Below are 14,071 nucleotides of genomic sequence, written 5' to 3'. Positions count from 1 at the left end.
TTTTCAGTATAGACAGTTTTGGGGCGCTAACCTTAGCGCCCGCCCGAAGTTAGCGCCCGCCCCAAAGTAGCGCCCCGTTGCCGGAAATTCAGTGGCTTCGCCCTAAGAGGTTGGTGGAGCGCTAAAAGAGGCGTTCCACTACTATCTTCAGGCGCTAAGCCAGCGGTGCAGAGCGCAACACCCGAGCTCGCGGCAGACACTCTGGTGCCAGTGAGCTCTTAAAGGGGAAGGGTGCATGTGTTTTTTTCAAAGGCAGAGTCTGGGGGGGAAAACGGAAGGAGGAGGAGGAAGAGGAGGAGGAGGAGGAGGAGGAGGAGGAGGAGATGATAAATACACCGTGCACAACAACACACTGGATCCGTCCACACAACACATGCAGACTGCCATTTATAGTGCAGGAGGAGTGCCCTTTAATTTGCGCTCCCCAGGGTGTGTTGCGTTCCATTTTACAAACGCTCTGGACGCCAGCCGCACAATGGGGCGGTCCGACTGAAGTTTGGATTCGGGGCGGCCAAAGGGCGTTGCACGAGGATGTGACGTCATTTTCTGCGCGCGCATCCGGGCGGCCGCTAAACTTTGCGCCAGCGCTAACGGGCAACTTAATTTGGGGCGGGGCGCAAACTGCGCTACGCCCGGGCGCTACACACATAGCGCCCGAAAATCACTTCTCTTAAGGCGCAAACTGCTGGCGCAAGCAACTGAAAATCTAGCCCTTAGTGCCAGCACTGGAAAATAGCTGCAGCTGATAACTATTTCCCAGCAAATTCACAGCCTGCAAAAGGAAAGAGGCACAAGCAGATAAGTTTCAATCAACGAGATGCACATTGATTATTTTGAATCCTGAAGAATCATATAATATTTCAGATCATTACACATATTTTCCCAGTTTAGCTGTAACAAAGAAATTGCATCAGGGTATTTCCAACAGTTCTACATTATTTCTAAGCCTGGATACGTTACACCCTTTTGTGATGTGAGACATGGGCGTCAATACACAATAGCAACACATGAACTGAAAGGAAATGATTGAATATGAAAATTATGAAGAACTTGCATCATTCAAAGGAAAAAAAACTCAAAGTGCCTTCATACAGGATTTCATAATGTTAACTTGGGAATGTAACTTGGCTGGCCAGAGTAAAGTTGTTGGGGCTGGGAATGGAGGGAGAAGAGACAGAGTGGTGCAGCAGGTTAGACACTGTCCTTTGACTCTGGAATCTGTTCCAACGTCGGCTGATGGAATAAATGTCTCCTGTGTCTTCCATCTGTAAGGTTGTCACATGAAGTGGCTTTGAGTAGTCTCAATCTAGGGGCTGATTTTAATCACGAGTGGGTTTTGAGATGTCAGGGTTGGGAGGCCAGGGCGAGTGTGAAGCATACTCACTCACCCCGGCCTCCCAAACACACTCACTGGCCTGGAGGAGCATCCTGGCCCCACAAAGAAAATGTTTTCACTTACCTGGAGGATCTCTTCATCCTTCCTACCTGCTTCAGCCTGACCGGGCTCAGGCCCAGTTAAAATGCCATTATTGTCCTATTGATGTCATAGGACCCCAGTGACCTTTTATGCATGAAGCTCCCGTCTGAATCTGCCATCAAAACCAATGGCATTAAGATCGGAGATCGCAAGGAACAGAGCAGGAAATGGAGTTGCTCCATTTTAACTGCTCGCCCGTTCTGTTTCCACCAAGCAGAGAGAGTTAAAATTCCCCCCAGTTCCTAGTGAGCATGGATCCACAACACAAAACTGACGCTGATTTGGCAGCTATTGGAATTAAATTTCTAGTATTGTTCAGAGGCCAAAGCATAACTGGCGGAAGAAATAGAAAATGTCACACTGTTGCTCCCCTGAGGATTAAGCTGAGGCACATTGTTGGGGAACAGTAGAGAGTGCTTTAATCTCCAGCTAACTGCACTATAACTGAACAGGAAATGCTTGATGCTAACATTGAATGCTCAAAACAGAAAGTATATCATTTCCTGGCAATTGATCAGAAAAATAAATACATTTATGGGTAAAACTGTTAAACTGATAAACCATGCACTGTTTTTTGTATTAGTTAAATAAGTATAATTTTGCTTATATACACACATATATCTTGTGCACTTTCTGTTGTCATGATTTTTGGTAACACTTTTGTGTAAACAGTAATTTTCCTATGTAAACTGTTACCTGTCTTAATGTAGTTGCATGTTCTGGTCACCAGGAGGCATTGCAGCATGAGTTTTTCCAGAGTGTCTCGAGCAATTCTGGCAGCAGTTTTGTTTGTCCCAGTTTTAAGGTGTTTCCCACATTTCTGGATGAAGTTTGTGAGCTAAATCATTGATTATATCTTTTCTCTAGTTTTAGAAACAGAAAGTCATAAAGAAGCTCATTCTGTGAGTGAAGACGAGGCCACATTTAACTTTATAACTGATGGTGAACTAAATGAATGTTCAATGTATCCCGGACAATTGTGCCAGCATTTCTGTATCAAAACAGTGGAATCCTATGAGTGCACCTGTTTCACAGGATATACACTGCAAGCAGATGGACACAACTGCAAGTCAGGTGAGGGGAATCTACGTTTACTGTTCTCAAAGTTACCTTCTGCTGCCATTAGGACCAAGCCTTTAGCTGTATTAAAGAGTGCGCCTTTCATGGGAAAATCTTATGATAACATGTGTCAGGTTTTTCTATTCTTGCCAATGCACTTAATGTTTTACATAGTTGACCTAATGCAAGTTAGACACTTGACCCTAGATTTTCTGATCGGGCAAAAACTGAAGTCAAATATTGGCAGAGTGCAATTCATGCCAGCTGGAAATCAAGTGGGCTGATCAAAGTGCATTTTCCAGGATCAAATTGATTTTTCTGGAGTAGCCCCTTTAAGCTGCTGCTGAATTTAAAGCCCTGCATTAGATTAAAGGGGCCACTCCAGGAAAAATAGTTTTGGCGCTCAACCTCAATTTACTCACCTGAGGAATGTCTGTAAGACTTGTAGGAGGGATGAGATCCTAGTTCAGGAAGGTAGCAGCAGGCCCCCGTTTTCATGAAGTTAGGCAAAGAGCCGCTCTACTTGGATTGGAGAGATACAGGTCCCAAAGCAAAACAGCACAGTGATAGTGGCAGGAGATGGCAAGGGCAGTGAATGGCAGCAGTTACGTCAGAACACACTGCAACTTAGCACCCCACTATGTTTAATGATATTACCAGGCACCTGAAATATGCCTTCACTATTCCAGTTGGGTGCTCTGATGTCTTTGGTGCCACTCTATAATCAGGTGATGGCGTTGATGATGAGAACATGTACTGGCCATGTAGGTGCAATCTGTGACTCCTTGCATCTGGGAGACTCCTGCCACTTTGTAAAATTTCACCATTCTGTTGCTTCCAGTTGTCCATTGGGAAGTAAATGACCTAGCTTGTTCTAGCAAACAATGCCTCCTTGACTAGTTTATATACCTGTGCACAGCAGATGTTTGGTTGGACAAAGGACCTAATTATAGGGATGCTGTCAGGTGCCTGTGGAGGAGATGGGCTGTAGATCATGTTGAAGCATGTGGCATAACTCAATGCTGGCTTCCTTTGTGAAGTGCATCCCCCACAAGCATTGTTCTTGTATCAAGTAGGACGAGGAGTGCCTTGATCTATATATTCTGTTGTGGGGGTACTGGAGGGTTGGTGCCATGCTCCTCCTCTACTGCTGGATTTAAATCACCTTTATTGAAATGGTAATGATGGAAAATGAGATGTATGACATTACCATGTCAGTACTTTATAGCAAGCATTTCTGTCATTGGGCAGAAGTAACGTCAGAAAATTGGGCAGACGAAAAAGTGGGTGAAGATCCGGCAAACCCCATTTCCTGCCCCTGCTTGCCCTGAAATCATGGGGCATAACTCACAAAATCTATGCTTTGCTGTATATTTTTAATAAAAGTTTGCACAATTTTGCTTGGTACTCTCTCCAAGATTTAGATTATGCGAAAGTGCCTGCTGACTAGATCTAAGATTTGTATCATAGCCAGACAGATGGTAACAATTGCAGATTTTTGTTTAACCTGAGTAATTGCCTTTTTCTTTGTATTTTACATAAGGCTGAATAAATGATAATGCCAAGAGAGTACTGTGCTATCTCGAATATCTCCCCTTTGTTCGTGGCTTGATTGCCATTTGTGAATTCTTGTTTTGAATGCCTTTCCAGTGGGAAACAGCTTGAGGCTGCCCACACGCAGTTAAGTGCCCCCAACACAACAGCACACATTACAAAAGAAGATCTTGGTATGCCAGCATGACGTAATGTCATTCTGCGCTTTTCTGTGTCCTTGGTTTAAATGTGACCCAGAAAGATAAGATGAAAGACCCCTCTCTCAAAAGGCTATAGCTGTCGAGTAAAATATTTTAGGGCAGTTTTCCCAGCTGGCTTGAGGCCATGGCATGTGCTACTCTAAACTTGCCGCTAATTTCCATGATTCTACAGCAGGGATGTGGGACTAATTGGATATCTCACAGCCTCAGGATGGGCTGAATGGTCTGCTTCTGTGCTGTATGATTCTATGATAATTTAACAAGCTTTTTCAAAAGATTCGTACGCATATTGAATATTGGAACTTGATATGTCAACACTGATGCAATTGTAATGTGTTTGGAGGACGGAGAGTTTTTTTTTGCCTCATCTGCTATTATTTATTAGATGCACTGAGTGAGAAATGGAAAAAAAAAATCTTTGCCTCAGGAGAATTATCACATATTTATGTGCACACACAAATTTATGACTTCTTAAAGCTAAACAGAGCATAAATGTAATACCTGAAATATATTATGAAGAGGAAATCATTTGTTTTAAGTAGGGTCCCAATGACATAAATACTTGTCCCATTTAACCGAATAAATGATCACATGAATCTCATAGATTAGTTGCAGAGCTTGAAATTATGGTGAGCCTGCAAACTAATTGCTTTCAGTTCAGTAACAATGGCCCAGATTTTGCTGCCAAAGTAACAGCGAGGCCAATGGCGCGCACCGTTATAAATGCGCAAATGGTACAACTTCAGACGAGGGGTAGATGCGCGGTTAAACATAGATATACAAAAGTTGCTGTCCAACTTGCGCCGCTCTGCCGTTAGCTTCATGAAAACGGCATCTCGCTGACTGCCTCACCATTGCAATGCATTGAACGGTCTGAAGTTGCTGTAATAGTGCGGTAGATACGAACTAAACTTGCTGCAGAAAGTTAAGTCTTGTTCATTTCTGTCTAAGTACCCTTTTAACGACGCAATAAGTGTTAATCAAAGCCAGTCAACCTCTTTGGCACTGAAAATTAACTATTACAAATGTAAAGTCTCATTCCTACAGGTTTTAATTATTGCTGGAGATTTTAAATTTAGAATTTTAATTTTTTTTTAACTTTTCCTTTTTGTCTTTTGTCTTTTTTTCTCTCTCCCTCTCTTAATCCAGTCTTTCTTTCCCTCTCTTTATTTCTCTTTCTGTACCTGATTTGACATTGAATTCACCCACTTTAATTTATACTTCCTTCTCAGTCCTTGTGCTGTAATTTCACAATCCTTCAATATGATTGGGTAAGGAGATACACAATTGCTTGCCCTGTTCACTCAGGTCCGAGGTGCCCTGTTTCACTCGCTGTGATGTTATCAGCTCGCACGTTCAGCAACTTGGCATGCAAAAAATCTTAAAGCCTAAACATGCAGGGGCAAGTCTAAATAACGGCAGACACCGTTAGATGCCTTGTCACAGCAAAATATGGCCCATTAACTCACATAACCTTACTTTTGAGATGGTAAATCAAGCTTTCACTTACATCAGATCTTAATAACGGGTCTGCAATGTATTGTTCTTTACATAAACTTCTCTGCCAACTCCTGACTCCCAGCTAAAGGAATTAAGCTGAGGCCCCATCATAAAATTCTAAAATCAAGACCAAGTCAAATTGTTCTGAGAGAGCATTTAATGGACCGTTTGAAGGGCTGCAATATCCTCCACTTTAACTCGTCCTTTTACTAGGTGGCCACCTTTGAGGCAGTACTGTCCTGTTTCCACCAAGCAGGAGGCCTGAAAACTCACCCAATGAGTACTCATTAATGGAGTTATATCAGAGTGGGGAGAGTGATGTGGTGTACCCCAGAACCACTACTGTTTCGAATTTACATAAACGATGGATTCAGAAACTCAATGCAAGCTAGTCAAATTTACAGATGCTACCAAACCAGGATGGGCAGTGCAATCAGAAGAGACATAGGATTACATAGGAGATACAGCCCAGAAACAGACCATTCGGCCCAACCAGTCCATGCCGGCAATTATGCTCCACTCAAGCCTCCTCCTGTCTTTCCTCATCTAACTCTATCAGCATAACCCTCTATTCCCTTCTCCCTCATGGGCTTATCTAACCACCGCTTAAATGCAGCTATACTATTCACTTCAACCACTCCCTGTGGTAGCGAGTTCCACATTCTCACCACTTTCTGGGTAAAGAAGTTTCTTCTGAATTCCCTATTTGATTTCTTGGTGACTATTTTATATTGATGGCCTCTAGTTTTGCTCTTCCCCTCAAGTGGAAACGATCTCTCTGTATCTACTCTTATCAAAACCTTTTGACATGAATCAACTGAGCGGCCTGTGGGTGGCACTGTCCAGGGAGAGTATAAATACTCGGGCACGGGCCCAGCTTGCGCAGGACATTTATAACAGGAACTAATGAAAGACACAACTAGACCTCCATGTTGTAAAACAGTTGATTAAAGCTTTGTTTAACGCTTAGACCGAGTGCCTAGTAGTTTTCTTACGTCACCTTTCATGATTTTGAAGACCTCTATTAGGTCACCCCTCAGCCTTCTCTTTTCAAGATAAAAGAGACCCAACCTGTTCATCCTTTCCCGATAGGCAAACCCTTGCATTTCTGGTACCATTCTTGTAAATCTTCTCTGCACCCTCTCCAGTGCCTCTATATCCTTTTTAATAATATGGCGACCAGAATTGCACACAGTACTCCAAGTGTGGTCTAACCAAGGTTCGAGACAAGTTTAGCATAACTTCACTACTTTTCAATTCTATCCCTCTAGAAATAAACCCTAGTGCGTGGTTTACCTTTTTTTTATGGCCTTGTTAACCTGCGTCGATACTTTTAGTGATTTGTGTATTTGTACTCCGAGATCCCTTTACTTGTCTACCCCATTTAGATTCGCAGGAAGCCTCCGATCGGAAAATACGGGCCAGTATAATTTTGTTGTGCTCTACTTTGTAATTTCGCTCCTTACTCATCTGGAAGAAATCATCTATAGAGGGATATTATTCTTGGTTCTGTAACAATGAATCATGTTTTCTATGCAATTCCCATCCATATTTTAAAAACCTGAATCATTTTACCAGCATTCTTAGTTTTTTCATGGTCTTGTTACAATGTATTATATAGCAGATCGTTGACATTCATATTACCCACGACCGGCTGGTATGAATGTTGGACTGCTACTCATGTACTGGATGCAATGGAGGAAAAAGGTGACAGGTCTAGTTTTGAGACATATTTTAATTCCCAATCTATTTTCAGCTTTTACAACCGACTTAATGAGGGCGATTTAAGGTAAGATATTTTTTACTTTCCTTGTGGTTCCGGGAGGAGCAGGATTGCTCCTCTGAGCTGCTCAAGGGAAGTTTAAACCTTTCCTGTCCTGGGCTCCCCCCCGTCCTCTTTTAAAACCCTCCTTAAACACCCTCAATGTGACTTACCTTCTTGCCGGTGAGCATCCACTGGTGGTAGCTGGTGGCCTCCTGAACATCTGCTCCCGCCCGCTAGCCACCTGCTGTTTCCCGCCCATTTCGGGAGGGCAGATGACTGGTGGCATGCAGATGAGGCCTGGGAGTTAAAATTGCTGCGAACGGGCACTCGCCTCGCTCCCAGTTAAAATTCTCCCTGATGACACTGGTACCAAATCTGTACCACTGAGTGATGAATAAAATTAGTATAGTGGATCATTTTTAATAGCATTTTTATACATTAATTTCCTTGTTGATGTATGGCATAAATACAACATTTTTTAAAGTTTGAAATTTGTAGTATAGTGAGGTGTTATGATAGTAGTTATTTCATTGTCTATGTGTCCATACTTTGATACAGAATATGAAGATGAGGAAAACAGTTTCAAGGAAGCACAGACTACTCAAGTATCACAAACTCTAACAACTGTTAAAGTGGATCGTTGTGGAGGTAGGCTTGTATCAAGAACAATACCTTCAAATTCACACTTGGAAGCAATCTTACAGAAAAATAGAACATGCTGGGTTACAGCTAACTTATTGGGTGTGGCATTTGTTTCATTTATTAGGATTTAAAATGTTTGCAGGGGTTACAGGAAAGATGTCTATTAAACACATGCTACAGAAGAAGCAAAATATTTCTTACTAGTCACAAATAGCAATGGAATAAGGTGACACAGCAAATTTGAATATTGTCTTTTTCCTTCTATAACTTAGGGTTCAGTATAGCCACAGAAATGGGTAAATGTTAAAGATCTAAATTAAGTTAGTTTGTGCCCTATCGTTTCAATTGTTACAGCAAAAAAATACTTCCTTCGATTTAGCAATGGGTAGGATAGAGAGCAAAAGGAAAAGTCATGTTGATGTTATGGTGGATGTAAGGAAGCTTTCCAGGATTCATACTAATCCTGCAAAAGGTAAAAATTAGTTTCCCAGCACTGTAACTTCCATCATTTTATTTTGATAAGTGCACTTTCCCTCCCTCATCTCTCCCCCCACCCCCAGCTGAAAGAAACAGGCCTGAACATTTAATTTCTGGGTTGTGGAATTGCTATTTCTGTTATTGGAATGAATATGTAGGATTATCATTGCCAATGACAGTCAATCAAAAAATAGCTATCACTATAGTCAAATCTTCGAGAAAGAGTCAAACCAGCCTTGAAGAGGATGCGAAAGTGGAAGATTCCAGCAAAGAACTTCAAAGGGCTCATTTTAACCCCCCGTCATCTGATGAAAACAGTGCTGTGTGGGCGGTTAAAATAATGGCAGCATTCTCGCCCCCCACCCCCATGTTGGCATAGCACTTATGCGCGCCACCACTTTTAACTGGCATGCTTCAGGCAGACGAGGCCTTCATAAATATGTAAAGTCCTGGTCTTTTGACTTAAATAGGACCCCGATGCAATTTTAACGTGCAGTGGCACGAGCCATGGCCAGAGAAAAATGGCGGCAGGCAGAAGCAGGCCCAATCGAGGTCTGAGAAAGTAAAGTTTCTACATTTTTTATGGTTGCCTTGTGGGCCAGATGGAACAGGAGCGCTCTTCCGGGCCCCACAAGGAATCCTTGGGCCTCTCCACCACCAACACCTTCCCTCGACTTATCTGACTGCCAAGGACTGTTCCTGAGGGTCCCCGCTGCAAATTTCTGCCTCCCAAAATCCCGCTCCTGACTGCTGGCCAGGTACTGATTCCCACTGGGATCGGGCGGGATGCCCACCTAGTGGTTCGGGACCAGGCGAGCTTAATACTCATCCTGCTGTCCCCACACCGAACTCACACCACATATAAAATCGTGGCTCAAGAAACTCGAACTTACTCAACTTACCTCCAACTGTCCTGATACAGTCATGCGTATCATCACACATCGCTGCTGATCAGAGCTACTAGTGTGGTAGGCACAGTTGAGTTACTGTAAGAGTGTGCAGCAATACACTACATATCTCTCCTAACAGAAGAAAGTTTTCCTTTAAGGAATTCTGATGACTGTTGGAGTTTACTTGGATGCATCATCTGTTCTCTCTCAAGTTAAAATGAAAGTTTTTTCTTACAGATGCCAGTCCATGCATGCACTACTGCGCACAGGTTGGACGGGATATTATTTGTTCCTGTTTCTCTGGTTATAGACTGATGACAGATCAGATCTCGTGTGAAGGTAAATGCATGTTTACATCCTGCAGAATATAAAAGATAATCGGAAATCTTTGGTTAGTTTGATGTCAAAGTTATTATATTTGCATTTGCTTTGCTGGAGGTTGCAAAGGCAGATTATATGTTATGAACAAATATTGTACAGACATTTTGTACTTTTCATTGTAATTATTTAATAATACTGTAATTTAAAATTTGTCTGCCGTAATTTGCTGATTATAGATGTGAATGAATGCATAATGGACAGACACAACTGTTCAAGAGGAGAGTCCTGTGTGAACACCCAAGGAACATTCCAGTGTATCCCTGCAAAGATCTGTGAGAATGGCTTTGTTTTAAATGCAAACAACCAATGTGTTGGTAAGAACAGAAGTCTCCGTCACTTGTACGTTCTTCAAACAAACTGCTGTCTGTTGTTCATTTACTTATCTGGATTAAAGTCTGTAGCTGCTGTTCCATGTGGAATCAGGTATATCTGATCAAGACACAGACGTCGGGAATTTCTGCGGGGGTCGTCCCAATCTCCTGCTGTAACTTTGGTGGGAGATCAGTGAAAGCCTGGAGAAACAACCTAAATGGCCATTTATACTCCTGGTAATGGGTAAGATTCCCAACAATGTTATGGCGGGAGATGCGGAGATTTTGAGCTCCACAGAAATTCTACCCCAGCACCTTTTTTTTGTAGGATAAATTTCCCTACATTACAACAGTGACTGCACTTAAAAAGTTTTTCATTGTCTGTGAAACATTTTGGGATGTTCTGAGGTCGTTAAAGGCGCTATATGAATGCAAGTACGTTCGTTCTGTCTTGTGTATCGGCCAGACCTGGTAACTCCGACCATGTGCAGATGAACAATGCAGAAGAACCTGCTGCGATAAGCTTTCCATACATTATTTTTAGCCGCTTTCATACTGGCGCTGCTTTAGTTTGGATTCCTCGAGGCTGGTGTCTGCAAGTCAGCTTTCGGTATTTCTCCTGGTAAACTGTTCCTTGATGCAAGCAGCAGACTCATAGATCCAGTTTTTGCCCCCAGTATAAAGCAGCTCTTGCTCTGATAACCTCTTCTCGTGTAAGGGCTAAACCTTTAGACATTTCAGGCTTGTGAAATCTGCTAATGCTTTCCATGGCCTAACATTAGGCCTACTCCAGATAATGCTTTGTATGCCCTAATATTATATCTACTGATAGTGCTTATCATGGCCGAATATTATGCCTACTCCTGATAATACTGTACATGGTCTAACATTAAACCTACACACCATACCCATTGCAATGTTTTCTGTCTAATGGAGTTACAATAAACATTCCTCTGAATGAATTGACTGAACAACTTAGAATTGATAAAATTGTAAATGAATAAAGATCACCTCACAAGTGAAAGCATGCAGCATATCACAGTCAGCCATTCAATACTCTTTCTACATAATTAAAAGGATTGCTAAACAAATCAATTTTTATGATTCTTATGAGACCGCACATTTTATATCTGAATCAATAGGGAATATTATGAGTGCAGTGGATGTTTTAATACATTTGAGTTGGCTCACAACTCGTTCAGTGGTAACTGGCTGTTCACGTGAAAATTCACCAAGTATGGATTAATCCTAAACATGGGTTAATTTAACAACAAGTAAAGGAATTTGTATGAATCCTTAGCTACATTGACTTGATTATAAACTTGTTGAAATTTACTGCAGCAGTTGTACAATAATAAAACCAATGCTTATCACATTGGTTGTGTACAGATTGAATTGCAGCGTAACTCACTTAATAAAATTACACATTTGTAATGTGCATTGATTGCACATTGATAGAAAAATGCAAAGGAGATAAATCCTTTCACAAGTACTTTGGTAAAAATGAATATGCAAAGTTGCGGTAATACCAGGTTGATTAATACCAGATGGGTGTTCAAAAATATACAATAGACTTAAGATGTCTGCCATATGGGGAACGAACATCAATGTTTCATTATTTTGCAGATTACGGAGTAAGAATCAAATGTAATTAGAACTTGGATATGGAATTGAAGCACTGTGTGTGGGTTTTTAGTTTGTACAATAACTGGCAATTTAAACATAAGATTTACATTTTCGGGTTTTCGTATCATGGTAGAAGAATTGATTATTGCACGAGCTGCCATTACTCAATGCGAGAAAGAGTTATACCTGGGCTACCAGCAGGATGGGGAAGGGAATGTGAATTAGTGGGAGCAAAGAGCCAACTAAACAAGAGTAGTTCCAGTCCACGTAGGCGAATAACTGCGACCTCACGGGTATGGAAATAAAAATGTTTCCACAGTACTCTGACCACCCATCTGGTTTTAATCAACTTGGTATTACAGCAGTATTGCAAAAATCATTTTACCAAAGAAACTGAGAAGGGATTCATTTGCCTTCGCATTTTAATTTCAACTCGCCGAAGTTCAATTATTGCAAATTACAAACATGTTTATTTTACTTGGTGAGTTGTGCTGCAATGCAATTTGCAATTCTGTGGTTGTTTCAGCTGCAGAATGAGAAATCCTTGCACTTTTATTTGTACTGTGGTACTATGAAGTAATTCACAGTATCGGTTTCTTTCTTCCCAGCACAAGGCCATTTAAAAAAAGCAAATTAAGCATAACAAATCCATTAGCATTTGTCAGCGCCGGACTTTTACATAGCTTACATTAAACATGCTGTTTGCAGAGTACAGAAAGCCCTTCTCAGAACCATACATACGCTGTCAGCCATATGGAAAAATGGTACCAACATTTTGTAATTTTAAAAATTACTGAATAAGAATTAAATGTTTGAGATTTGAATATGATTTGTGAATATGTCAACAATAACCTTTCCAGTTTTACCTACCTGTGATTGAGACAAAGAACCAATGAATGCAAGTTTAATATCTTTCATTTTTATTTTCTGCTTTCCTTTGTCAGACTAGCACTCATATTTAACACCACAACCAACACTGTGGCTCCCCCTACTCCCGAGCTCATTATCACTGTATTATCTGAAGTTGCTCTGTAAACAGCCTGAACAGATTTTAATGCCAGATGGCTGCTTGCTGAGTCCTTGCTGACTGGTGCAGTCTTCAGATTTGCAAATAACTGGATTTTTACAACATTAGTTTCCTTCCTTTTCTATGTACACCTCAACTTATGTTTTTGACTGAATCTACTATGTAAGGTGTATTGATTACTTAAGAATATATTCTATGTGCATACACACAGAAACACACGCATGTGCTTGCACGTGCACAATAGGCGTGTTGTAGAATTAGATAAAAGCTAGTTACTTTGGATTTTATATGAGCAAAAAAAGTTACCATAGGAAGTAACTTTTATGGAGTTGTAGCACCAGAAATGGAACCCTACATAGACTGAATCTTTTACACTCTGCTGCACTTTCTAAAACATAGCCTGACCTATGATCTTATCATCTACAGCCCATTTAGCCTGGCTCATATTATTCAACATCAGACTGTAATATGTTAAAAGTACCCACATAAGCTGATTTAGAACTACAGAACAGTCCATTTGAAACGAACAATAGTGTGTGAATCATACAAGAGCTGCATGGCATGTGCAGAGAGGCATTCAGCATTCACGGAGTATGCTGTTTATACAGCTGCTGTATCTATCTGAAATGTTAGACAAATGAGTTCTGGTTCCTCCATCACCAATGCAGCTTTACCTGTTCTCATATATTAGATTATCTGCTACACTGGGATACAGTTTATCAATTTTACAGCTTGGATATAAACACCCCATTACCAGACTCTCCTGATTACCTTGTCTAGAAGCAAAATGGCTCTTTTTTGAGCCAAAGACTCCAAAAAGGCAAGTGTTTACTTCAGCCTCATTGTCCTTTGGCGATTTCAGGCAGAGACTCTGTGAGTAGGAACCGTTGCTCTACCTTTGCAGGTGGCGGTAGTTTGCACCAGCCAAAGCAAATGACCCTGTTCCATGAGATTTGGGATGGGATCACAGAGCTAGGGCTCGGGCTGGTGGGAACCTCCAGGAAGTTCAGGGCCTATCTGTTTTCCAGTTTCTTCACATTTTATGTTAACTCTTTCTTGAATAATTTTCATCTTTAGAGTGTTTTTTTTTAAAGTTCTCACTCAGGATTTGTGGATTCAGTATTTTGCAAATGAAACCAACAATTTCCGCAAAACCCAGATA

General features: G+C 41.3%; 1 protein-coding gene across 7 annotated transcripts in view; it reads left to right on the top strand.

The window, feature by feature from the left end:
- The window catches only part of fbln2 (fibulin 2), a 250,620-nt gene that overhangs the window by 174,034 nt on the left and 62,515 nt on the right, over positions 1–14,071 (top strand). For all 7 annotated transcript variants that reach the window (XM_086001702.1, XM_086001703.1, XM_086001704.1 and 4 more), the window contains 4 exons: positions 2,345–2,551; positions 8,114–8,203; positions 9,802–9,903; positions 10,122–10,259. In XM_086001702.1, coding sequence (XP_085857828.1) covers positions 2,345–2,551; positions 8,114–8,203; positions 9,802–9,903; positions 10,122–10,259 — 537 coding nt within the window. The remainder of the gene's footprint in view (positions 1–2,344; positions 2,552–8,113; positions 8,204–9,801; positions 9,904–10,121; positions 10,260–14,071) is intronic.

Source organism: Somniosus microcephalus, chromosome 11 (genome assembly GCF_052327205.1).
Source record: "Somniosus microcephalus isolate GS21.2 chromosome 11, FLI_Smic_1.0, whole genome shotgun sequence".
Classification (NCBI taxonomy): Eukaryota; Metazoa; Chordata; class Chondrichthyes; order Squaliformes; family Somniosidae; genus Somniosus; species Somniosus microcephalus.
Note: the sequence above shows the minus strand (reverse complement) of the source record. Positions and strands in the feature narration are given on the sequence as shown.